The 27,205-nt window shown below is 44.7% G+C and overlaps 2 protein-coding genes across 5 annotated transcripts in view; both read left to right on the top strand.

Moving 5' to 3' along the window:
• The first annotated feature begins 904 nt into the window (after positions 1-904).
• Positions 905-18,985, top strand: NSMCE4A (NSE4 homolog A, SMC5-SMC6 complex component). 2 transcript variants are annotated; one of them, XM_023224212.2, is made up of 11 exons: positions 907-1,288; positions 2,102-2,179; positions 4,781-4,911; positions 7,992-8,143; positions 10,417-10,516; positions 12,818-12,908; positions 14,616-14,710; positions 15,728-15,776; positions 16,519-16,613; positions 16,704-16,790; positions 18,814-18,985. In XM_023224212.2, the coding sequence occupies exons 1-10, from the start codon at positions 997-999 to the stop codon at positions 16,776-16,778; spliced, it is 1,158 nt and encodes a 385-aa protein (XP_023079980.1). In that variant the 5' UTR covers positions 907-996; the 3' UTR covers positions 16,779-16,790; positions 18,814-18,985. The 2 variants fall into 2 exon arrangements, 1 of the variants encoding a protein (XP_023079980.1); XR_002734154.2 differs by lacking the exon at positions 16,519-16,613 and having other exon boundaries at positions 905-1,288.
• A 7,754-nt stretch (positions 18,986-26,739) lies between these two features.
• The window catches only part of ATE1 (arginyltransferase 1), a 185,592-nt gene continuing 185,126 nt past the window's right edge, over positions 26,740-27,205 (top strand). For all 3 annotated transcript variants that reach the window (XM_023224221.3, XM_023224223.3, XM_023224224.3), the window contains exon 1: positions 26,740-27,198. In XM_023224221.3, the coding sequence (XP_023079989.1) occupies positions 27,114-27,198 (85 nt within the window). In that variant the 5' untranslated portion in view covers positions 26,740-27,113. The remainder of the gene's footprint in view (positions 27,199-27,205) is intronic.

A 27,205-nucleotide genomic window follows, 5' to 3' on the forward strand; every position in this document is an offset into this window, starting at 1 on the left:
TCCTTCCTCAGGAAAGGACCTGGGCCTCTCAGGAAAGGGCCTCTCAAAAAGTATCAAAAAACTGAAACTCACCAGATCACGGCATTCCAGACAATGAGATGCCAAGCCCCTCAGGCATCCCCAAAGCTTCCTTCCCCCTCCTGAAAAGAGGAAAGTTCCTCTTTTCCCACACATTGTTGCATTGCTTCCCTGCAACTGTATAAACCCTTAATTTTAGTTGGTCAGGGCAATGGATTTGAGACTGAGCTCCCATCTCCCTGAGTGCAGCACCCTGCTAAAGCCTTCTTCCTTGGTAATAATGGTGTCTCAGTGATTGGTTTTCTGTGAGGGGGGCAGCAGGACCTAGACCAAAACCCTGTGCTCTGGTGACATTCTATTGTAGATATTTAGAAGGATGGTTAACAGAGTTTACCTGTTAATTTGTCTGTTCTGCCATCCTCACAAAAAGTGGTATTGCCAGCTGCACATAAACATTTGATTCATCCACCGCCCCCCCTCGCCAGCCATGACACCGGAAAACTGAGGGCACAGGTGAGCAGCAGAGCGCATCTGGTCTCCACGTCCCGCGCTCATCCTGCTCCGCGGCAGGAACCTCGTTTAACACACATGCACTGCGTGCCCATGTGGGTGCCAGGCTGCGGCTGTGTCCTGGGCAGGCAAAGGGACCTAGGGAAGGTGCAGGTCCAGTGGGGTGGGAAAGGGGGGGGTGGGGCAGAAAACCAAGATTCTCACGGCCCTGCAGTGTGGAGTAAGAGGGAGCTCATTACACATCTTGTCAAGGGAACAAAGGATCCCCGCCAGACCCCTCCTGTGCACCCACCAGACGCCTTGGAGACCTGGCCGGGCCCGTCGCCGGCCTCCAGCCACAGGCGTCGCTGTGCGCTCGCTCGGGCCCGGGAGCCACGTTCCGCGGGGAGCAGGCGCTGGCGCAGAGCAGGGGTTTCAGTTTCTGGCGCGAACTTCCGCCGTCCCGAAGTTGCACGGCGAATTGGCGCTATGTCTGGGGACAGCAGCGGCCGCGGGACCGAGGGCCGGGGCCGGGGCCGCGACCCGCACCGGGATCGGACCGGCTCCCGCTCCCGCTCGCGGTCCCCGCTGTCGCCCAGGTCCCGCCGCGGCTCCGCGCCGGAACGCAGGGAAGCCCCAGAGCGCCCGAGCCTGGAGGACACAGAGCCGTCGGATTCCGGGGACGAGATGATGGACCCGGCCAGCTTGGAGGCGGAGGCCGACCAAGGCCTGTGCCGCCAGATCCGCCATCAGTACCGGGCGCTCATCAACTCTGTCCAACGTAAGGCGGTGCCTCCGGGGGGCATGGGCCAGGCCGCCGTCCCCGCCCTGCGCCGGGCGCCGTGGGGAGGGCACCGGAGGCAGGTGACAGGCGCAGGCCCAGCGCGGCGCGAGTAGAGACGCGCCGGCTGCCAGCCGTTCGCCGCGCGCAGCACCTTAATTTGTTGACAAAGTGCTCCCACAGCTGTTAGGTGGCTGGAGCCGTGCGACCTTGGCGGGGGGCGCGCGGGTACCCGAGTGGCGGGCTGGAAAAGCTGGAGGCCAGAGCCGTTCGCGGACTCGCCTGAGCCCAGCCAGCCAGTGAGGAGAGGCAAGACGCGGACTCCGCGTGCTTTGATTGCGCCCGGCGGTCCTCGGAGTGGGCTCCTGGCCCTGCAGCGGCAGCGGCACGCGAGAGCTGTCAAATGCACGTTCTCGGACGTGGACCCACCCGGGACCCACCCGGACCCACGGAATCCGAATCTCTGGGTGGGCCCGCCCAATTATGGCGTGGCCCTCCAGGTGATGGTGTGTGTTGCTTGCAAAGTTTGAGAACCACTCGGTTATGGAGCACTCAGAGGGTGCAGCCGGAGTCCAGCCCTTTGTGTTAAGGTTAGAGAGAGCCAGAGTTTCATTTTAAAATTCATGCTGCATAAAGGATAGGGTCGCCTTTTTCCTTTTCCGGGCCATTTTGGTTAAAAAGATAAAGATGTTGGAAGTAATTACTCAGGCGCAGGGGCCGGGCCTTGGCTGTGCTGTTGTAGGTGATAACCTTGTCAACTGCTTACTAGTGAATGCATAACAAGTTTCCCAAAGTTTGTATTTTTTAAAATAGAAAACCGGGAGGACATACTGAATGCCGGTGACAAATTAACAGAGGTCCTTGAAGAGGCTAACACTCTGTTTAATGAAGGTAATTTGTTATTTTATGTTCTCTCGTGTTTTATGATGCTTCTCATTAGTGTTATATAAGCGCCAAATTATTGACATCAAGTAATTCCCACATTTGTAATAGTGCTTTCCCAGTTGGGGAACCGTTTCATTATAGCAATAATGCCATTTTTATTATGTGCTTACTATATAATAAGGGCTTTACGTGAAAATTTGGGGGTAGGTCCCGCAGTCTGTATTAAGCCCCCAGTTTATTCTGTTGCCTTTTCAAGTTTGAGAACTTTGCATGTGTTATCTTTTTTCTTTCTGTATTTACTGCCGTATCCCTAGTATACATTGGTTGAGTGGATGAATTACAGAACTAAGCTAGCCTCTGACATCCTGTTTCTTTTCCTGTCCCACCCTCAGTCTTGCCTTCCTCAGCTCCCTGCTATTGGTCCACCTGTAGCGCAGTGGAGGTGGCAAGGCCTGCAAGTGTACCTGCTGGTCTCCAGTCTGCGGTGTGTTGTATGTGAGTGAGTGAGTGAGTGAGACAGAGAGATCCCAGAGCACTGAACTCTAGGCCGTGGGTGCTTTAAAAAATAACCTTAGTTTGAATTGAAAGCAGCGGCAGTGGTATTGATAGCAGCCGTCTGTCTGCTTGGTGACAGGGGTACTCCCTGATGTGGATACATGGTCATAGAGCCACAGGACTACTACGCAGACCACTGTCCCCTCCAGCCCTCTCTGACAAGTTTGTGGGAACATGGGGGAGAATGCAGCCAAATACTTTTTTTTTTTTTGGAGATTTGAGATGGAGTCTCGCTCTGTCTCCCAGGCTGGAGTGCAGTAGCGCAATCTCGGCTCACTGCAACCTCCACCTCGTGGGTTCAAGCGATTCTTCTACCTCAGCCTCCCGAGTAGCTGGGATTACAGGTACGCTCCATCACATCCGGCTAATTTTTGTATTTTTAGTAGAGATGGGATTTCGCCATGTTGGCCAGGCAGGTCTTGATCTCCTGACCTCAGGTAATCCACCCGCTTCTACCTCACAGTGCTGGGATTACAGACATGAGCCACCGCAGCCGGCCGGTTCCTCATATTCTTAAAGGACTAGAACGTTTGTTTTTAGTCATTGCTGAGTATGACCAGTTCTTTAAATGTCTCCTTTTATCACTTTATATATGCTCTCCAATTTCTGTCTTTCTTTGACCACAGCCTCCTTACCATTCGCCATCTTAGTCTACTGCATTTGCTAAACCTCATCAAAACCTTCAGGAACCGGGTCTTTCTCCTTCACCTGGTTAAATCCCTCCACTACCCTCTTAAGCTTTGTCTTCCCTTCGCAACCTAGACTCCCAGTCTCCTCACTGTTAGTCTTGCTTGACTCAATTACTCCTTTGATATTTACTGAGCATCTAGTCAGTTCTTTATCCCCACATCATTTCTCTCTCAGCTATTTCCAGTATTTAAAGCAATATTTTAGGGCAAAATTATTCAGTCAATGGAGCCTTAGGAGTTGCTCAGCAAACAATAGACGCTTGGCATTCATGGATTTCATGGTCTCAGTTTGTAACATAAATAAATAAATGAAAGGAGAAGGGAGTGGGGCAGGCAGGCACAGGATACTGGGGAGATGAAGAAGGGGTCAACAAAAGGAAACAGTGGGGCTAAGGGGTTGCTTAATCAGACCCTGCAGGCAACAGGGAGTATGAAAAGTAGTCTGGGAACACCTAAACCTGTCGCCCAGGCTGGAGTGCAGTGGCATGATTTTGGTTCACAGCAACCTCCGCCCCCCAGGTTTAAGCGATTCCCCAGCTTCAGCAGCCGAGTAGCTGGGATTACAGGCGTGCACCACCATGCTCAACTAATTTTTGATTCTTTAGAGACGGAGTTTCACACATTGCCCAGGCTGGTCTCAAACTTTGGAGCTCAAAGTGATCCGCCTGCCTTGGCTTCCCAAAGTGCAGGGATTACAGGCGTGAGCTGCTGCGCCCAGCCTGTTTCTCCATTAATTTAAATCTTTTTTTCCATAGCTTTTCTTAAATCCCATGTCCTCTGTCAAGCCTTTCTTGAGCATCCATCCTCAGGGGTCACTACCTGCTGCCTGTAGACTGTTCATTTGGGTGGCTTTGCTGGGGTTGCCTTTGAAGCCATAGAAAGGCATGAGCCTCCTGGTCCCAGCCTAGCACATGCCATGATTTTGGTTAGCAACTTTAGCAACTTACCTACTGCTGTTCACAAACCACCATGCCAAACACAGGGCCCTGCATGTAGTGGGAATTTGATTTTCCTTACATCGGCACACATGATCATCGTGATTAGGATGGGTTATTGAGTCAGAGGGAAAAGTGAGTATTAGACATGACAGGGGTTTTGCTCCACTGGGGTTGTGATTCAGCTAACGGGAGTAGGAGAACTAGAGAGAAAGCTGGCTTTTAGGAAGACCGGTCAGCTTTCATTAGAGGTTGTGGTGAGCTGGGCAGGGGAGCAAGTTTTAGAAGGAGATGGGTCGGTTGCCTATTGAGGTTTTCTTTTTTTTGTTAGTCTAGTGGGAAATCCTGGTAAGTAATTGGAAATGTAGGGAAAATATCTATGGATAACGTGTATTTTGTAATGTGAATATTTTTTCTTTTTTGCATAGTGTCCCGAGCAAGAGAAGCAGTCCTAGATGCCCACTTTCTTGTTTTGGCTTCCGATTTGGGCAAAGAGAAAGCAAAGCAGCTGCGCTCAGACCTGAGTTCCTTTGACATGTTAAGATATGTTGAAACTCTAGTAAGTTCAAAGCTACAGACTGAGTAAGAAATGTTCTGTTATATGTTACATAATTATTTACTTTGCTCATATCCATATGCAGATGATTTTACTTCATTCTTTTTTGGTCTCAGATTCCTCTAGAGAGATCTTACCAAATTAAACAGATGAAAGCACAGCTATGTGGTGGAATTTTGGGTGGGGGCTTGGAGTGAAAATCTGGTAGCGTTCTGTTTTAAGATGCTGGGTGCTGGGGTCATTTGCCAATAGCCGATTTTCCTCTGTTCACTGGTGTTCTAGATCCTTCTCAGTGACCTGGGACCTTTGTCTTGGGCTGGACAGAAGCCCACTCTGTGATGGCAGAGCTCAGCTGGAATTGAGTTAGGCCTGGCGAGAGGGCATGTTTTGGTCCGTCTTTGAGAATATTTCAAAACCATATGAATATGATTGGGTTTTGCTTTTTTTTTTTTTTTCCCTTTGAGACAGAGTCTCACTCTGTCGCCCAGGCTGGAGTGCAGTGGCTTGATCTTGGCTCACTGTAAGCACCACCTCCTGGGTTCACGCCATTCTCCTGCCTCAGCCTTCCGAGTAGCTGGGACTATAGGTGCCCGCCACCACGTCCGGCTATTTTTTTCTATTTTTAGCAGAGACGAGGTTTCACCATGTTAGCCAGGATGGTCTGGATCTCCTGACCTCGTGATCTGCCCGGCTCAGCCTCCCAAAGCGCTGGGATTACAGGCGTGAGCCATTTAGCCCGGCCAGGTTTTGGTTTTTTTGGTTTTATGTTTTATTCACCTTTCTTTGTCTCTTGACAAGTTTGAATAGTGGTTACCTGCAATTCTGAAACTGTTCCTTGATGAATTTACCAAAAAATGAAAAAGCACACAGAGACTGACCTTGTAGCTCACTTTGTTGTCTTTTTAAAAAATTCTATTCTGGCCGGGCACGGTGGCTCACGCCTGTAATCCCAGCACTTTGGGAGGCTGAGGCGGGTGGATTACCTGAGGTCAGGAGTTTGAGACCAGCCTGACCAACATGGTGAAACCCCGTCTCTACTAAAAATGCAAAAATTAGCTGGGTGTGGTGGTGGGTACCTGTAATCCCATCTACTTGGGAGGCTAAGGCAGGAGAGGCAGAAGTTGCAATGAGCCGAGGTCACACCACTGCACTCTAGCCTGGGCTACAGAGTGAGACTCCGTCTCAAAATCAGTTAATCAGTCAGTGTATCAATCTGAGCCAACCTCTATCCTAGTACAGACAGCTGCACCTCAGTATGAACACTGCATTTCTAACTGGATGTTTATGTTAAATGGTTATTAAAATAATTTAGTACTATGAGATCTGACCAGATAAAGTACTTTTTTTGTAAAGGCATGAGGCACGAGATTATTTCCAGTTTGTTTTTCAAACCTTTTCCTTTTTTTTTTTTAACTTTTTTTATTGTGAAGCATAATACACTTAGGAAAATGCACTCTAATGTACATCAATAAAGTAACCATATATTGTGTATTTCTTTAAAAATTACTTTCTCAGGTTAAGCTCTGTACTTTACTTTTTTCTTTTTTTATTTTTTGAGACGGAGTCTTGCTCTTGTTGCCCAGGCTGGAGTGCAGTGGCATGATCTCGGCTCACCACAACCTCCACCTCCTGGGTTCAAGTGATTCTCCTGCCTCAGCCTCCCAAGTAGCTGGGATTACAGGCGCCTGCCACCACGCCTGGATAATTTTTGTATTTTTTGTAGAGATGAGGTTTTGCCATGTTGGCCAGGCTGGCCTTGAACTCCTGACCTCGTGATCCACCTGCCTTGGCCTCCCAAAGTGCTGGGATTACAGGCGTGAGCCACCGTGCCCAGCCAAGCTCCATATTTTAAATAACATCAAAATAAATTCTGTAAGTCTTAAAGCATTAAATATAAAACCTTAAATTAATAGTTGTCCAGTCTCTGGGCGGAGAAGACTTTCATATGTATAACATGAAATACAGACACTGTAAGGGAAGATTGGTGGATCTCTCTGTCTTAAACAGACCAAAACTGCCACATCCACCTACAAGGGTGCCGTGGTAGGACAGGCAGCAAGGGAACAGAGAAGAGCAGGCCGTAGCGCTCTGACCAGGCTCTTGTAGTCTTTCTTTAAAGTCTGGTTGCCTTTAATAGGTTTAAGCTCCCCGAGGATCTTGTGATTATTGTTTATATATGATATTGCCATCATAACTGGATAACTTCTAGGCATTTTACAGTATAATGTAATAAAAATGTACTTTCATAAAAGTGAATTCAATATAACACATTTTCTGTAAGACAGTTTGAGATGAGAGAATTATTTGACTTTCGTCTACTCTTCCCAGGAAGGGAATTTTAAGATGAGCCATTCTCTCAGTAATGCCGGGCCACTGCGCTCTGGATATACTGCGATACAAGCTGAATAGAGATTTGTAGGACGTTTGCAAAAAATTAAAATCTGAAAACCAGCTGAACTTGCTTGTGCTGTCATGAAGCTTTTGATTTGGGATTTAATTTTATATTTGTAGGCTAGTGCAGCTTTACTAATACATGAACTGTTGGTGATACAGCAGTTCCCCGGGGGCTGAGTTCTGGCATACCTAAATCACTCTGGCTGCCAGTGGGCTACAGTAGCGTTTCTCAGCACTGACACTATTGATTGACATTTTGAGCTGGGCATGTCTTTGTTTTGGGGGCCGGTACTGTGCATTGTATGATATTCAGCAGCCTCCGTGGCCTCTACCCAGTAGATGCCAGCAGCATATCAGTTGTGACACCCAAAAATATCTCCAGGTATTGCCAAAAGATCCCTGTGGGCAAGTATACCCAGCTTGAGAACCACTAGTCCAAATCATTTCACTTTCTCACCCAAAGGTTTAAAGTACATTGAGGAATATTTTCTGCCAAAAAGAAGGTAGCTTTGAAAAGAGGACTTTAACTGTAAAGTTATCTTTACAATAAGAAATTTAGCCAGCATGTTAAGACACTGAAAGCAGGCTTTGCGTCTGGCCTCTTAAAGGTTGAGTGATGCAGATTATTGGATGTGGACAATGATTGCGTGTGGCTTAACTGGGGTTTTTGTTTTCCTTCATTTTTGTAGCTCACACATATGGGTGTAAATCCGCTAGAAGCTGAAGAACTTATCCGTGAGGAAGATAGTCCTGATTTTGAATTCATCGTCTATGACTCCTGGAAAATATCAGGCAAAACAGCAGAAAACACCTTTAATAAAACCCATACATTCCACTTTCTGTAAGATTATTTTAAAAATCCAACAGACCAGCTATTTGTGAACCTTAAATTGTTTTTTCTTGTAGGGACAAAGATTATTTGGTATTGTAGAGGTGACAGTCATGATGCCGTTGTTTGGAGACTTGAAACTTGGATATAAAAGTTCATAAACACTACTCCGGGCGTGGTGGCTCACGCCTTTAATCCCGGCACTTTGGGAAGTGGATACAGGTAGATCATCTGAGCTCAGGAATTCAAGATCAGCCTGGGCAACATGGCGAGACCCCATCTCTACCAAAAATACAAAAAATTAGCCCGCTGTGGTGGCCCATGCCTGTGGTCCTGGCTACTTGGGAGGCCGAGGTGGGAGGATCACTTGAGCCTGGGAGGCAGAGATTGCAGTGAGCTGAGATGGTGCCACTGCACTCTGGCCTGGGTGACAGAGTGAGACCCTGTCTCAAAAAAAAAAAAAGTCCATACTCTAGATGTGGGTGGAACCTTAAAGGATCTCTCATTCTGTTTTAGCAGGAAAGGCCAGAACCTCTTTACCAGCGTTCTCTCCTGGCTCCTTTGCTTCTAGCTCATGAGGCTCTGGGTGTATCATCTTTAAAATCCTTACCATATAGGAGGATGATACCTCCTACTGAGGGTATCTTACGAGTCTCCTAATGTCTAAAGTGACATTTATTATAATACCCTGTTGGATGACCACTGACTTGTATTTGAAGATTACTTGTCACTGCCACATAAAGTGCCCCATTCATTTTTTAGATAGAACTCTGATTAAAAAAAAAAGATTTCTTCATATTCGAATGAAGTTGGCTTCTGTCTTAACTTCCTGGCATGGTCCTATGGAGAAACTAAGAACAGCTCTTACTGGCTGTTCTCTAAGAGGACCTTCAAGTATATTGGTTTTGTTGCCCAGTAGATACTTTCTCTAGGGGTAGCCATCTGAGTTGTTCAGTCCTTCTTTAAATGGTATAGCTCCTGGGCATTTGTCTTTTCTAATTTGTCTTTTTAAATACCTTTGAGATTGGTAGTGGCTCAGGTAGAAGGCCTTGGAGATGCCAATGTAGTAGTGTGCTGTAGGGTCTCGCATCTATTTTTAGTAAGACTTCAGGTAACTCAGGAGCCCAGAGCCATTTGTGTATGTTCTATTTAATAGGATATCGACGAAACTTCTTTATCTTATGATAAAGTCTAAATCTTTGTTTTTTGCTATCGTACTAAACTCAAATCCTAGGTTATAAAGATAAAGGCTTAAAGTTTATCTCGTCATCCAGCCCAATTTCCAGCCACAATGAAGTACTTAAAACTCTGTGTCTTTGTACTTGCTGTTCTCTTGGCCTCCAGTTCCTTTTCATCTTTTCCATTCGGTAAAGTTTGTTTATCCCGCAGGCCCCATCTTGGAAGCCTCCAGCAACTTCTCCAGACAGAGAGGTGTTAGCAGTGTAGGATCAGATTTCCCAACCACGTCACTCCCATGTCTGGGTAGATCTCTCTGCCCAGGTGTTCTCACAGCACTTGAGCAGTACTCTCTAAGCACCTAGGATCTACCATGTTACTTTTTAAAAATTTGATTAATTTATTTTTGATACTGCTCCTTGTGGAGCAGGAGTGTGCGCAGAGTAACCCACCATGTGATGTTGAAATGGATCTGTGTGTATAACGTAGCTGTCCATCTACATCGTATACTTCCGTCTCCTCAAGGGTAGGGACCACATGAGCCTTATTCTTGGGTCTTCGATCTCTACATGATGCAGACTTACATCTATTACTGTAGCCCAAGTCTGCATGAGGGCAGAATCCAGAAGGAAAAGGAATCCCATGGCTGTGACTTGCCCTGTTGACTCTAAGACAGATGTGTTCGTAGTCCTGGGCTGGGAGTCTCTGCCGTGGCCTCCCCAGATCAAAGGCTTCTGACCCCACTGGAGCTTCCCCACATACATACTCATCCTTCCCCTGCTCTTTTAGAAGTTGGCTTTTGCAAAACAGATAATAGGTTGGGTGGTGGGAAGATGTCACAGGCACATCACTGGCCTACTGTACAGGGCAGTATGGAGGTGTCTGAGGACGTATCAGTGGTTGAGTAAAGCTCCTAGGAGTTATTTTAGAAATACAAAGAAGGCAGAAAGGCTGTCACAAACCTTACCAAGAGTCTTAGTCTGATGTCAGCTTGTATATCACTAATGTCTGGTCTGAATTTGACTATACCATGCAAACTACTTTTAGTAAAATTAGTTTGTTTAACAAACAACAGGCAAAAAAATACATGAAAGCATATTTTTCATCAGGTTGGGTTCAATATACGGAGAGTGCCCTGTGCCAAAGCCACGAGTCGACCGTCCAAGAAAAGTTCCTATGATACAAGAGGAGAGGGCAATGCCTGCCCAGGTTTGTTTGTTTTAAAATGTTGCTTTTTAAAAAACACCTAAAAGTTAAAATAGCCATTAAAATAATGTGCATGCAATTTGGCCATTTTTTCTAAGCTTGCGGGTCTGGAGCCAGGTTTTGTCACTTAAATAATCGTTTTATTTAAGCCTTTAAGCATTTTATTGGACTGGCTGCTTGTCTTTAACTCATTTCTCTGGTTTTGATCAGCTCTCCTAAGCCAGGGTCAGCCTCAGCACTGTCAACACTTAGGGCTGGATAATTTTTGGTTTGGGGAACTGTCCTGTGCATTGTAGGATGTTTAGCAGCATCCCTGGCCTCTACCTGCTATATGCTCATAGCCCACCTCAACCCCCGAGTTGTGACAACCAAAAATATCTACATATGACAACAGATGTCCCCTGGGGGTGTGTGTGGGGGGGAAGTCACACCCACTCGAGAACCACTATTTCTAAACTGCCCTTTTGTATTTTGCTATTTTATGTTCAACCTGAAAATGGTTAATTTGGCAATGTTACTCTTCTATTAAGAAACTGATAGAAAAATGTTACTGAGGCCAGGCACAGTGGCTCACGCCTGTAATCCCAGCACTTTGGGAGGCTGAGGCGGGCAGATCACAGGGTCAGGAATTCGAGACCAGCCTAGCCAATATGGTGAAACCCCATCTCTACTAAAAATACAGAAATTAGCCAGGCGTGGTGGTGGGCGCCTGTCCCAGCTACTTGGGAGGCTGAGGCAGGAGAATCGCTTGAACCCAGGAGGCAGAGGTTGCAGTGAGCCGAGATCGCACCACTGCACTCCAGCCTGGGCGACAGAGTGAGAGTCTGTCTCAAAACAAAAAACAAAACAAAACAAAAAAAAGGTTGGCCGGGTTTAGTGGCTCACACCTGTAATCCCAACACTTTGGGAGGCCAAGTCGGGTGGATCACCTGACAGGAGTTCAAGACCAGCCTGGCCAACATGGTGAAACCCGGTTTCTACTAAAAAATACAAAAGATGAGCCGGATGTGGTGGCGGGTGCCTATAATCCCAGCTACTCGGGAGGCTAAGGCAGGAGAATCACTTGAACCTGGGAGGTGGAGGTTGCAGTGAGCCAAGATGGCGCCATTGCACTCCAGCCTGGGCCACAGAGCAACAAAAAAAAAAAAAAAAAAAAAAAAAAAAAAAAGTTACTGAAACTGGAAAATCTGTATTTTTTTTAAACCATATATATGTTTTTTTCTTTTTGAGACAGAGTCTTGCTCTGTCACTCAAGCTGGAGTGCAGTGGCACAATCTCACCTCACTGCAACCTCTGCCTCCTGGGTTCCAGCGATTCTCCTGCCTCAGCCTCCCAAGTAGCTGGGATTACAGGCATGCACCACCATGCCTAGTTAATTTTTGTATTTTTTAGTAGAGACGGGGTTTCACCGTATTGGCCAGGCTGGTCTCGAACTCCTGACCTTGTGATCCATCCACCTCAGCCTCCCTCAGTGCTGAGATTACAGGTGTGAGCCACTGTGCCCTGCCTAAACCATAAATTTTAAGATGGGGATATAAACTGCTAGTAATCCCCAACAGACAACATTTAGGCTGGGCACAGTGGCTCGTGCTGGTTATCTAGGTGCTTTGGGAGGCTGAGGCAGGAAGATCACTTGAGGTCATAAGTTTGAGACCATCCTAAGCAACATAGCAAGACCCCATATCTAAAAACCTTTTTTTTAATTAGCAAGGTGTCCTAGACAAGGTAGCATGAGTTAAAAAAAAAAAAAAGGCCGGGCGCGGTGGCTCAAGCCTGTAATCCCAGCACTTTGGGAGGCCGAGACGGGCAGATCACGAGGTCAGGAGATCGAGACCATCCTGGCTAACCCGGTGAAACCCCGTCTCTACTAAAAAATACAAAAAACTAGCCGGGCGAGGTGGCGGGCGCCTGTAGTCCCAGCCACTCGGGAGGCTGAGGCAGGAGAATGGCCTGAACCCAGGAGGCGGAGCTTGCAGTGAGCTGAGATCCGGCCACTGCACTCCAGCCTGGGCGACAGAGCAAGACTCCGTCTCAAAAAAAAAAAAAAAAAAAAAAAGTAACCAGATGTGTGGTGCATGCTTCTAGTCCCAGCTACTCAAGAAGCTGAGGTGGTAGGATCCCTTGAGCACAGGAGTCTGAGGTTACAGTGAGCCAAGATCATGCAACTGCACTCTAACCTGGGTGGCAAAGCAAGACCCTGTCTCAAAAAAAAAAAAAAAAAAAAGTTTGGGTGTGCAAGAGTGAAGAAAAGGTTGCTAACAGGCCAGTAAGTAGGTCTGTCAGCTTGATAATGACTTTTTTCAGTTAAGAAGAATGGAAGAATCTCATCAAGAAGCAACAGAGAAAGAAGTAGAAAGAATCTTGGGATTGTTACAGACATATTTTCAAGAAGATCGTAAGTGTAACACCACTCAAAGTGGAGCAATTTGTATTTATCTGTTCAGTGAGGTTACTTATATTTTAAAGGCAGTTTCAGCTGTATGTAATGTTTGAATAAATTCATATTCATTTAATGAAGAGTCTTCTCCCCTTTAGAAATTTCATGTGAAAAGTTTGAAGTTAACTTTTTCATTTTTATCTTTAAAAGATTTTTTTGTTACAAAATGAAATATGCATTCAAGTGAGAAATGTCACAAGTACCTGTTCCACCTCCCCTCATTATAAAATGTAATGTGTATATTTTCAGATTATTTTATCAGCTTTATACACACCTACCTAAATAGTTTGTTTTGGCCGGGCGTGGTGGCGCATGCCTATAATCCCAGCACTTCAGGAGGCTGAGGCAGGCGGATCACCTGAGGTCGGGAGTTCGATACCTGCCTGACCAACATGGAGAAACCCCGTCTCTCTAAAAAATACAAAATTAGCCCGGTGTGGTGGTGTGTGCCTATAATCCTAGCTACTCGGGAGAGTGAGGCAGGAGAATTGCTTGAACCTGGGAGGTGGAGGTTGCAGTAAGCTGAGATCATGCCATTGCACTCTAGCCTGGGCAACAAAAATGAAACTGTCTCAAAAAAAGTTTGTTTTTGTTTTTCTTTTTTTCCAACCTAATCATTATATGCACATTCTTCTGCTATGCGACTTTTCCAGTGGACATTTTTCCGTATCATTTCATATAGATCTCCATTATTTTGTTTACCGATTCCCATTATATGGCTGTGCTGTAAATGTATTTAACAGACCCTCCATAATGGTTTTTTTTTTTTTTTTTTTTTTGAAGAAGTCTCTTGCTCTGTCATCCAGGCTGGAGTGCAGTGGTGCAGTCTCACTGCAACCTCTGCCTCCTGGGTTCATACCATTCTCCTGCCTCAGCCTCCCAAGTAGCTGGGACTACAGGCGCCCGCCACCATGCATGGCTAATTTTTTTGTATTTTTAGTAGAGCCCGGGTTTCACCGTGTTAGCCAGGATGGTCTCGATCTCCTGACCTTGTGATCCACCCGCCTTGGCCTCCCATAGTGCTGGGATTAGAGGTGTGGGCCACTGCGCCCGGCCAAGTTCCCTTTTTTTTTTTTTTTTGAGACAGAGTCTCACTCTGTCACCCAGGCTGGAGTGCAGTGGCACCATCTCAGCTCACTGCAACCTCCACTTCCCAGGTTCAAGCAATTCTCCTGCCTCAGCCTCCCGAGTAGCTGGGATTACAGGCACATGCCATGTCTGGCTAATTTTTTTCCGTATTTTTAGTAGAGACAGGGTTTCGCCATGTTGGCCAAGCTGGTCTTGAACTCCTGACCTCAGGTGATCTGCCAGCATTGGCCTCCCAAAGCACTGGGATTACAGGCGTGAGCGCCATGCCCAGCTGGATGAATAAGTTCTTTATAGCATTTTACTCTTGTATAAATTGCTGAAGTAAAAAATCTTAGCATGTCATTTTGTGTTCTTACACTCATGTTTCTGTAGGACAGCTTCTTAGAGGTGGTTTCCAGGTGGGTGAGCATACATGTTTTTAGTAGAGATGCCAAATTGACCTCTAGAAGGGTTGGATTAATTTGCACTCCTGCAGCAGGATGAGTACATACCCTTTCTTTGTCTCTGGCTAATGCTAGAATATACTGATATTAATGATCAACAAAAATCAAATCTTTTTTCTCTTTTTGTCTATAGCTGATACCCCAATGTCCTTCTTTGACTTTGTGGTTGATCCTCACTCTTTCCCCCGTACAGTGGAAAACATCTTTCATGTTTCCTTCATTATACGGGTAAGATTGTTATATTTCTAATTGCTTTTATATGCTTTTAAAAGGATACATAAGAAAAGCTGTAGAAGGGAGCTGGCAAAGGTATCTGTATACACTAGCCAGTATATGTTTCAGACCCATTGTAGCAAAATGTTAATTGGCATATTAGGTAGAGGAAGCTAGCTAAAATTTTATGTGCTTGCTTTTATGTTTTAGACATTATGTAGAGAAAGAATTGGAAAAATTTGAATATGGAACTGTAGATTAGGTAACAGCATGGTATAAATGTTAAATTTCCTGAATTTGATAGTTGTCATGTTGTATAAGAGAATATCCTTGTTCTCAAGAAATACACACTGAAAGATTAGGGAAAAGAAGCAGGCCACCTATCATTCTCACTTCATTCATAAATAATAGTTATAGAGTGATAAAGTAAACATGGTAACTAACACTTTAATGAGTGATGAATATGGATAAAGAATATATGGCATGTGTTTATAGTAGTTTTATAGTCCTTTAAGTGTGAAATTATTTCAAAAAATCGGTTTTAAAACTCTACTCAGAAATGTGCCATGGAATTTTACTTTAGGCTGTCTTTAATCTTACTTCAGGTTGCATTCCCACATGTAAGATGAATTTGATTTTAACCTTAGAGAAAAGCTTATGTCGACCAAAGTATTTTCTCAGAAATAATAACAAAGGCATATTTTGCCAGTGGTTCCAGTGACAGAATTATGCAGAATAAAATGTGGAGTATTCCAAAATATATATAAATCAGTTAAAGAGACAGGATGAGTTTCACTTAAGAGATTCTCAGGATGGAGGCTGTGTCTGGGTGAAAGAGCTGATTAGAAACCCAAAAGATACCCTGTGTAAACAGAAGATACTAGGGAAGTCTTATCTATATCATCACATTATTGCTATGGTATAATCTGATTTTCTGAGATACTGAATTTTCTGAGTAATTTTTTTCATCTAGTGGTTATAGGTTTGAGTCTTAAATGTTTGTCTTCTCCTAAAATCATGTTTTCGTTTTAGGATGGTTTTGCAAGAATAAGACTTGACCAAGACCGACTGCCAATAATAGGTAAATGATACTATGTTTGGAAAAATTAGTTTTAGAGAAAATATATTTGTAGTATTTTACTAAATGTAAATGAATTTTCAATGTAGATTAACGTTTACAATATTGTATCTTGCTCAACTACCTGAAGACATTGAAAACATGGCCAGCGTCTAAAATTTGATGGATTCATCTATATTATTGATTCAACATCTGCTGTAAATGTTAACAAAGAAATGATATAATTTCCGTCAGATCTTAATTTAGAAATGACTGCAGTCATTTTTGTAGTATCCCTCTTTCTAATCACGTTTTGTCAGATGCCAGCACCTTCTTTTCTCCTGGAGGTTCTATGAATCTTTCATTCTTACCTGAATAATTTCACACTCTCCATTACTCATGTCCTCCCAAGGTCTCCTGTGGAGAGAATATTTCCATCACGCTTACTTGCTACTTTCGATGTTCTCAGTGTCCTATTGGACTCACTAGGGCTTAGCTCTGTGGTTGACACATAGATATGCAGATTTTCAAATGTCTCGAATGTGTTACTCTACTACATGTTTTTTTAAATGGAAACAGATGGGATGACTGACTACTGTAATAATACTGCAGCAGCTCCATAATGCATGAAATCCTAAAAAGTATGTAATATTATAAGTATCTTTTCAATACAGGTTTCATTGCTATTATACATCAGTTTCCGTTTAGATTACCTGTTCCGATTTAATAACCTTTGATAAATTTGAAAAATTTGTCTTTCAAACAGAGCCTGTTAGTAATAATGAAGAAAATGAGGGATTTGAACATAACACACAAGTTAGGAATCAAGGAATTATAGCTTTGAGTTACCGTGACTGGGAGGTAAAGCTCTGCCTGTTGCCCCTGCATAGTTCTGACTCTGACTTCACTTTCTGTAAACCTAATGCCTAAATGTTCATCATTGTCTGCCAGGAGATTGTGAAGACCTTTGAGATTTCAGAGCCTGTGATTACTCCAAGTCAGAGGCAGCAGAAGCTAAGTGCTTGATGCTAGCTGAAGGTAATGTTTTCAGTGGGATGGCTACACAGTTTTATTAAAGTTTATTTGGCAATCTTCAAAGTATTCTTTTTCCCCATTCCAGTGAAATTTGGAGTTTTGCCTCCCTATAGTGCCCTATTCTTAGAACCGTGTAACGGGTGAGAAAGGCATAGTGGTTCTCCGTTCCCGTCTCTGGATTGATTAAATTTGTGCTGTTAAGATTTGCAGCTGAGGCCAGGCACCGTGGCTCATGCCTGTAATCCCAGCACTTTGGGAGGCTGAGGTAGGCAGACCACGAGGTCAAGAGTTCGAGACCAACCTGACCAATATGGTGAAACCCCATCTCTACTAAAAATACAAAAATTAGCCGGGCGTGGTACATGCCTGTAATCCCAGCTACTCGGGAGGCTGAGGCAGGAGAATCGCTTGAACCTGGGAGGCGGAGGTTGCAGTGGCCAAGATCACGCCACTACACTCCAGTCTAGGAGACAGAGCAAGACTCCATCTCAAAAAAAAAAAAAAAAAAGATTTGCAGCTGAAAGAAACAGGGCAGGATTGTTCTTGGTTTGGTGGGTTTTTGTTTTTAATAAAAAATAGGGAAGGGGTCTCACTATGTTGCCCAGGCTGGTCTGAAACTCCTGGGCTCAAGGGATGCTCCCATCTCAGCCTCCCAAACTGCTGGGATTATAGGTATGAGCCACTGTACCCAGCTGCTGCTTTTCGCCCTAACAAACTGGTACATTAGATAAGTGAGATATTGAATCCTTCCATCCATGTTGTTGTTCACTGTACCATTAGATTTGCTTATTTTATAAGTACAAAGCAGAAAAGGAGGATTAGGATAGAATTACCTTAGAATAATGTTGGTAAATTGGCATTTCTAAAGTTTGTATTAGGCTATGAAAGAATTCTTCATTTTTATCAAGGGTAACATTTCTAGAAAGAAATCTTAATAATGATCCTGGCATTTTGTAGTGCACACAGTTGTGGGTGGGAAGACCTAGATTCCATTGGCTATGCCCCTTACTTTATTTATTTTTGTCCCTTGCTTTATTAAAACCTTGGGCAAACCACTTAATCTCACTCAACTTCATTTTTTTTTTTTTTTTGAGACAGAGTCTTGCTCTGTCACCGAGGCTAGAGTGCAGTGGCGCTATCTCAGCTCACTGCAACCTCTGCCTCCCGGGTTCAAGCAATTCTCCTGCCTCAGCCTCCCGAGTAGCTGGGATATAGGCACCTGCCACCATGCCCAGCTAATTTTTGTATTTTTAGTAGAGACAGGGTTTCACCATGTTGGTCAGGCTGGTCTCAAACTCCTGACCTCGTGATCTGCCCGCCTCGGCTTCCCAAAGTGCTGGGATTACAGACATGAGCCACCACGCCTGGCTTCTACTTCATTTTTTTTTCATCTATAAATACATCTATAAAATGGGAAGATTTTCAAGGTAGATCGTTGCTAAGGATTTTTTTCCAGCTCAAATTTTGTGATTTTGAGCATTAAAATAAGCTTTTTTGTACTTAAACACTTAGTATGTGCTTCAATTAATTGTACTTTTGTTCTAAGTTGTAAAAATATTTTAAATGAAAGAAGGGAATAGACTGGGCGCAGTGGCTCACGACTGTAATCCCAGTACTTTGGGAGGCCAGGGCGGGCGGATCATGAGGTCAGGAGATTGAGACCATCCTGGCTAACACGGTGAAACCTAGGCTTTACTAAAAATACAAAAAAATTAGCCGGGCATGGTGGCAGGCGCCTGTAGTCCCAGCTACTCAGGAGGCTGAGGCAGGAGAATGGCGTGAACCCGGGAGGCGGAGCTTGCAGTGAGCTGAGATCGCGCCACTGCACTCCAGCCTGGGCAACAGAGCAAGACTCCATCTCAAAAAAAAGAAAAAAAGAAGGGAATACATTTAAGATATATAATGTGGATTACCCTGGGCCCCACTCACTGAAGAGGGCTAATTGTTGGATTTCATTTATGTATATTATATGAACTTTTGGTTTATCGTTTATAAACTGTTAACCAGCTATTCTTCCCCTTTTTAGGACTCAAATGGATAGTGAAGTCCAAAACGGAAAGCGGCATGTATTGTATATATTGTATGATTCAACATTTTTAAAGGCAGATTGTTTTTAGTAAAATGTAGCTTTTGATAGTTAATAAATTTGTCATGGTTGTCTTTGATTAAAGGAAACTCACCACCATATTCACAAATAATTGTAGTTGCTCTTTATTTTCTAATTATTGGAGAGTGTCTCCTTTGTCTAATCCTCTCCCAGTGAAAGTTTTACTTAGGTTATTAATGCCCTGTGGACCATTATGATTCCTTTTACTTCTTTTTTGCCACAAAGCTAGCTAGTCAACAAATAGGTTGTATCATATGAAACTGTTGTTTTTGTAGGTAAAATACAGTCAAATACAAGCAATTTCCTATGATTCAGCCTCTGATTTACACACAAGAAACTATTAAATCCTCTGGCAAGCCAGGCTGGACTACTTTCCCCAGCAACACCAGCCCTGATTCCATCTTACCAGCATGCTACTCCATGCTTCTCATCTCGGCTGTGCTTTGAAGTCTAGTCAGTTTCTTCTCCTAGTGCCCACTTTGCTATTTCATGTTTTCTCACTGCTTCCCTCTGGCATCAGGGGTAGAGGCGTCTTTTCTGTGGAAGACTCTGGGCTCCAGCGCTTCCTGCCTTCTAGGGGAGTCTGCTGTCTCAGTCATCCCCTTGACCTGTATCTGGAGTCTTCCCTTCAACTGAGCTCATCTCTCATTTAAAAAACATTACCATGACCCTCTTCAAGCTGCTATCCTATCACCTCTTTAATGAGAGTCACTTGTCTCCCCTCATGTCAGTCCGTGGCAGTGTGGCACCTCCTTCCCTGCTAATCAAGTCTGTTTTATGCCAGATTTCCTAATTCCTTTCCAAATTGTTAACTCCAGTGGATACATGGGTGTGCATTTGACACTTGGAGATCTATGCCTTGAAACTGTGTATCCTTGATGTCTGTTGCTTTCCCTGGTTCCCCTTTCATAGTCACTGTCATCATTTATGCTGACATTCACACCATACACAGTCTGAAAACTTTGATGCCCAAACTTCTTGAAAATGTTACAGATACATGCAATCAATTGCTCACTGGACAGCATGTGGGTTATTTTAGATGTGTACAAAACAGCCTTTCAAATCTCCCTATAAGACCTATACTGGCACTTTTACAACTATTTTCTCAGATGAAAGCTAAGATTGCCCCCACCCTCCAAGCCCTTACCTTAACCAGTCACTAATCCCCATCTGGTCTCTTCTCTCAGTTTGCCCAGGTTATGACCACAAACTCCAATCTGTTATCGCCTACTTCCTGTCCTTCAGATCTCTTCTGCTTCTTCAGAACCACTTGTCATATATTACTCGGATTTCCCACTGCCTTGAAGATTGAAAAAAATCTGAACTCTTTAGTGATATTCAGAGCCTTGCATGCTCAGGTCCTTTGCCTACATTGCCAGGCCTGCTTTGTCAGGACTCAACTCTAGCATTTATTTTTTTGTTAAACAACTTTATTGAAATAAAATTCACACTGGGCGTGGTGGCTCACGCCTGTAATCTCGGCACCTTGGGAGGCCAAGGCAGGCGGATCACCTGAAGTTGGGAGTTCAAGACCAGTCCGTCTCTAAAAATACAAAATTAGCTGGGTGTGGTGGTGCATGCCTGTAATCCCAGTGACTCAGGAGGCTGAGGCAGGAGAATCGCTTGAACTGGGGAGGCAGGGGTTGTGGTGAACTGAAATTGTGCCATTGCGCTCCAGCCTGGGCAACAAGAGCGAAACTCTGCCTTAAAAACAAACAAACAAAAAATTCACATGCCTACAATTTCCATGTATGTATAAATCATTTTTATCTATTCATAGGGCTTAGCAACCATTACCACAATCTAATTTTTGAACATTTTTGTTCTCCTGACCCTGAACCCACTCTACCTCACCTCCCATCCTGACCTCTTATCCCTAAGCAACCACTAACATACTCTCTGTAAATCTGCCTGTTCTAGACATTGCACATAAATGGAATTATTTCCAAGTTCTTGTCTAAAGTTGCCCCCTTCTTTATCTTTCATTTTTCTGCTTTCTACTTGTTTCAAACTTTCCTAATTTGAGAAATTAAAAGTGGTTACATTTTGTAAAACAAGGCTACGTTGCTTTTCATTTTATACCTTTCTGTAACTATTGAACTTTCTTTTTTTTTTTTTTTTTTTGGTGACAGAGTCTCACTCTTGTTGCCCAGGCTGGAGTGCAGTGGCCCAGTCTCGGCTCCTTGCAAGTTCCGCCTCCCGGGTTCACGCCATTCTCCTGCCTCAGCCTCCCAAGCAGCTGGGACTACAGGCACCCGGCACCACACCTGGCTAATTTTTTGTATTGTTAGTAGAGACAGTGTTAGCCAGGATGGTCTTGATCTCCTGACCTTGTGATCCACCTGCCTCGGCCTCCCAAAGTGCTGGGATTACAGGCATGAGCCACTGCACCCGGCCAACTATTGAATTTTCTAAACTGTACTTTTTACTTTTTAAAGTTATCAACAGTGGCCAGCGCAGTGGCTCACACCTGTAATCCAGCACTTTGGGAGGTTGAGGTGGGTGGATCACTTGAGGTCAGGGGTTCAAGACCAGCCTGGCCCACATGGTGAAATCCTTTCTCTATTAAAAAATACAAAATTAGCCGGGCATGGTGGCGGGCACCTGTAATCCCAGCTACTTAGGAGGCTGAGGCAGGAGAATTGCTTGAAGCCAGGAGGTGGAGGTTGCACTGAGCCGAGATTGGGCCACTGCATACCAGCCTGGGCAACAGATGAGACTCCATTTCAAAAAAATAAAGATAAAATAATCAACAGTGGTTATTATGAGCTACTTTTTCTTTAAATTTCTGAACTGAAAAAAAAAAGTTTTATTTTGTTTTTTGAGTTGGAGTTTTCGCTCTTGTCTCCTAGGCTGGAGTGCAATGGCGTGATCTTGGCTTACTGCAACCTCTGCCTCCCGGGTTCAAGAGCTTTCCCTGCCTCAGCCTCCTGAGTAGCTGGGATTACAGGCACCTGCCACCACTCCTGGCTAATTTTTGTATTTTTAGTAGAGACAGGGTTTTACCATGTTGGCCAGGCTGGTCTCAAACTCCTGACCTCAGGTGATCCACCTGCTTCGGCCTCCCAAAGTGCTGGGATTATAGGTGTGAGCCACCGCACCCGGCTATGATATCTTTTAAAAATAAAACTCGGCCAGGTGCAGTGGTTCACGCCTGTGATCCCAGCACTTTGGGAGGCTGAGGCGGGCAGATAACGAAGTCAGGAGATCGAGACCATCCTGGCTAACATGGTGAAACCCCCGTCCCTACTAAAAATACAAAAAATTAGCCTGGTGTGGTGGCGGGTGCCTGTAGTCCCAGCTACTCAGGAGGTTGAGGCAGGAGAATGGCGTGAACCCGGGAGGTGGACCTTGCAGTGAGCTGAGATTGGGCCACTGTACTCCATCCTGGGTGACAAAGCCAGAATCCGTCTCAAAAAAAAAAAAAAAATAAATAAAACTCATCACCTTCCCAAAGCCTTTCTTTTCCTCCAGGGTTTTGTTAATAGCACCTTGTTCTTACATCAGTTGTCCTGTCTGTGCTCATCTCATGTATTCACACATCTTTTCCATGGATGTCCCCAAGGGCTGGGGAGGAGCCTTATTTCTTTGCTCACAGTGGTAGAAATCAGGATGGAACTGTGGCCATGCCTTCCTCCTGTCTATGCTGCCTAAGCAGTTATCATCCAAGGTCCATTCTCAGTTCCCCATAAATTGCTGCCCTACTCTAGTCCATATTTTCAATAAAACACTTTATACTGCATAACCAGATGTGCTATTTTTTTTCTTCAGTGTTTTCTTCCCCACATGAGTTGATGAGTTGTAAACCCCTTGAAGTACAGAGGGGCTACATGCTAGAGTCATTGCTCCCTGACAGTTAGGGCTTAGGCTTAGGAGTATGGTATCTCGTTAAATTCTAGGTGGATTGGAGAGCATAAGACGATGTGTTTCTGCATAATTCTAACAGGCTTGTACACCCTCTGCTATATTTACTCCTTCAGAGAGGGAGCCATGCCTCTTTGGTCAAGATCAACTCAGAGGCTGTGAAATTGTAGGTTTCTGGATTTCTAGAAAAGTGTTGGGATTAGTAGTGTTGAATGATGAAAAGCACAGGGAAGGATGAAGGTGTGCGAGATAAGGCTTTTCAGAGTAAAGGCTTTTCAGAGTCTTGGAGGCGGAGATTTTAAAATGGCTACCTTTTTTTTTTTTTTTTTTTAGACAGAGCCTTGCTCCGTCCCCCAGGGTGAAGTGCAGTGGCCAGATCTCAGCTCACTGTAACCTCTGCCTCCTGTGTTCAACCGATTGTCCTGCCTCGGATTCCCGAGTAGCTGGGATTACAGGCGCAAGCCACCACACCCGTCTTAATTTTTTTCTATTTTTAGTAGAGATGGGGTTTTACCTTGTTGGCCAGGCTGGTCTTGAACTCCTGACCTTAAGTGATAACGCTTGCCTCAGCCTCTCAAAGTGCTGGGATTATAGGTGGGAGCCACTGTGCCCAGACCAAAGTTTTTTTTGATAAGAGTGTTCTCTCTCCTTGGATTTAAGCTGGTCTTGGTGACTTCTGTGACCAGTAGACTACAGAAGTGATGTTCTGGGACTTGGGAGGCTAAGTCATAAGAAGCCTTCTAGCTTCCAACAGGCCTCTTGGGATACACAGTTGTAGAGTCGTGAGTCACTGAATAGTAAGTCCAACTACCGCGTGGCACTGAGACCACATGGAGAGCTGCAAATGAGAGAAGAGACAGGGAGGCCCGGCTTTCTAGCCGTCCCTGACAAGGGCATGTAGAGAAGCCATCTTGGACCCTCCAGATGAGCCCAGTCATCACCTGAATATCCCCAGGCAACTCTGGTGGTACCTCATGGGACAGAAATGTCCAGTTGAGCTCTGTCTGATTTCCTGACATAGAATTGTGAGATAAAGTGGTGGCTGCTTTAAGTCACTAAGTTTTAGAATTGTTACACAGCCAGCTGAAACACTTGGAAATACTGTGCTTGTGGCTTTACTTTTTATTTTTGCCAGTTTGATGCACTTAAAGAAAACCAGGGAATATATGATTTTATTGCATTAATGACTATAAAAGTATGCTAGTCTAAAAAATATAAAATAATTTAAACCTTATTTTTTTCTAGTTGATTTCTCAAAAATGGTGGCATACTCAAGAGGTCCCTTCAGAGTGGTTTCTTAATTTTATCCTCTTTTTTTGATTTCTCCATCAGAATCATCACTTTTCTAAGTGATTTCTGATAAGGTTGCAAAATTGGATAAGCTGTGACGCATTCAAACTTTCACCTTCTCTTTTTCCACTTGAGATTTTAGGAAAGACGGAATGGGGCTGGAGCACTTCTGAGCATATCTTTGCTCTGTGAGTTCTCCCTCAGATCATTCGGTCTTGATGTCCTTTCATCTGTTCCTTTGTCCATGTCACCTTGTGCTTACTGGTTTCAGTTTTGTGTGTTTTCTGGATAGTTTCATGCTTTCCATCCTTTTCCAGTGTTCGGATTTTAGGGGAAAGTATTTCACTGGGAATTCTTTGAGGGAGCAGTCAGTATTTGTGGTCCGAGGCCTCTGGCTCGTTCAGCCTGGTATGTGTGTTTCTTTATGTGACTCAGTTCCCTCTCAGGCACTAGAGAGTCCCATTTTTTAGCACCTTCTGTTTTCTCACTTTGTGGTCTCTACTAAAAATACAAAAATTAGCTGGGCGTGGTGGGGCATGCGCCTGTAATCCAAGCTACTCAGGAGGCTGAGACAAGAGAACTGCTCAAATTTGGGAGGCGGAGGTTGCCACTGCACTCCACCCTGGGTGATGAGAGTGAAAGTCCATCTCAAAAAAAAAAAAAAAAAAGTTAATGGGACTGAAAAATTTTTCTATCACCATTTTATTCTGTCAAGTAAGAATATGAAAAGCAGACAACTGTCTATTGCTAGCATCTCATGACATTCTAATGGTGTCCTCCGTTTTCCCCCCAAAAGGGGGAAACTAAATGAAGCTAATTTTTTTTTCATGGAAGACAAAAAAGTTGCCTCTGACCTTCAGCAAAGCAGACATTTAGGAACTCACACAGCTCCAAACCTAGTATTTGTTTATCTCTTTTCCATTTCAATTTCTTTTATCTTTATTACCTTTTCTCACTCCAAATGTCTGTTACTAGTTGTTTAACCTTGGGTAAGTTATTTAGCCTCTCTGATCTACATTTCTTAACTTGTGAAATTGCTATAAGGATTAAAGGAGTTAACACATACGCTGGCTGGGCACAGTGGTTCACGCCTGTAATTCCAGCGCTTTGGACTGCCAAAGCAGGCTGAGCTCCCATGCTCAGGGGTTTGAGACTTGCCTGGGCAACATGATGAAACCCCGTCTCTATTAAAAATACAAAAACTAGCCAGGCATGGTGGTGTGCACTTGTCATCTCAGCTACTCAGTAGGCTGAGGTGGGATGATCACTTGAGCCCAGGAGGTTGAGACTGCAGTAGCTTTGCTTGTGGCACCGCACTCTAGCCTGGGTGACAGTGAGACTGCCTCAAAAAGAAAAGACAAGCCAGGCGCAGTGGCTCATGACTGTAATCCCAGCACTTTGGGAGGGTGAGACGGGCTGATCACCTGAGGTCAGGAGTTTGAGACCAGCCTGGCCAACATGGTGAAACCCCATCTCTACTAAAAATAAAAAAGTAACCGGGTGTGGTGGTTCATGCCTGTAATCCCAGCTACTCGGGAGGCTGAGTCATGAGAACTGCTTGAACCCAAGAGGCAGAGGTTGCAGTGAGCCAAGCAAGATCATGCCACTGCACTCCGGCCTGGGCAAGAGTCAGACTCTGTCTCAAAAAAAAAAAAAAAAAAAAAAAAGAAAAGGAAAGAAAAAGAAAAACAACACATATGCCTAGGACTTTGGACAGTCTCATTATTTTTCAAGGCTGGCATGTCTTGAAGTGCCCTGGCAGAGGTTAGTGTAGGACTTAGCATAAGGTTGAGGCTTTAAATGGACGGAAGTGAAGTGGGACAGGAATATTAAGACCAAAAAGCCTCCCAGTCCACCTTCTGTCCAGAGCATATTCTGCTCTCTTTCTGATGCATTTCACAGGCTTTGCTTTTGTTCCAAAATGAGAGCTGGTCTGGGAAAGGACTGGGAATAGTCAAATCTGCCATAAAGAACAAAATGGATGAAGCTTGACTTAAGAACATGAATACTGGAGACATAGCATGCAGCTTTCAAGTCTAAGAAGTTAGAGGAACCCCTGAGAAACTGCTGGATATTACATGGCCACTCCTTAGGTGCCATCCGATTGTGGGAGGCACAAGTGATGCTTGGCAGTATTAACAAGTCACCAGGCCACCAAGAAACCTCCTCCAGCTAGGTACATATCCAACACAGGCCCTTGGGGTCAAGAATGTCGAAACTCACCTCAAAAGTTTATTTCTATTTCTCTGGGTTTCATGATTTCACTTTTTAAAACATACCACTTTAAAAAATATTGCATAATCAGCTTTATTGTTGACTGGGAAAACCATGAGGACAGACAGGCCTAAATTATCTGTGCACACAGAGGGAAAGATAAGGCATATTACCTTGCTGGAACTCATTTTTATATTTTGCCCTAGACTGCTATTCCTTAAGAAATCTTCCTTAAAATAGTGGTTGCAAAATGGAGGCCCATGGGCTGGATTCAGCCTATAAAATTGTTTTGTTTGGCCTGTAGAGTCAAAAAAAAAAAAAAAAAAAAAAAAATCTATTTCCAGCATCTCTTATCAAAAGTTGTATGTCCCACTGGACTTAGTGACACAAGACAGCAACTAGCTTTGATAGTTGTTTCCTTTAAAAGCCGTTAAGTGTTCTTTAATTTGGGAACCCTTGCCATTCACGGAATACCTGCTTGTGTTCTTGTATTCATGGGCACTGGAATGCTTGCCAGCTGGTCTGGAAGCAGTTCCAGGAAGTCACCTACACGGTGGTCAGGGGCGGCCTGAGAGGGAAACTTTCAATCCAAGACCCGCCGGAAATGACTTTGGGATAATCACAACCTCCTGTCCTCAGTTTCCTTACCTGTGAAATGGGGCTGATAACGCATAGCTGTGGGAAGCACTGGCCCAAATGCAGGGCTTGGGGGCACGACCACGATCCCCGCCCACAGGTCCCCGCGCCAGGCCTCGCTCTCCACCCCTCCCGCCGCGGGCCCCCGCGCTTCGCGGAGGTCGGCCCCGGGCGCCGAGAGGCGTGGTCGGCCCAAGCGGACCCTCGCGGCGGCCATGGCCTCGGTGGTGGAATACAAGGGCCTCAGGGCCGGCTACCACTGCGGCTACTGCGACTCCAAGGAGGGCAAAGCGTCCTGCGGTGAGTG

Source organism: Piliocolobus tephrosceles, chromosome 9 (genome assembly GCF_002776525.5).
Source record: "Piliocolobus tephrosceles isolate RC106 chromosome 9, ASM277652v3, whole genome shotgun sequence".
NCBI classification, from domain to species: Eukaryota; Metazoa; Chordata; class Mammalia; order Primates; family Cercopithecidae; genus Piliocolobus; species Piliocolobus tephrosceles.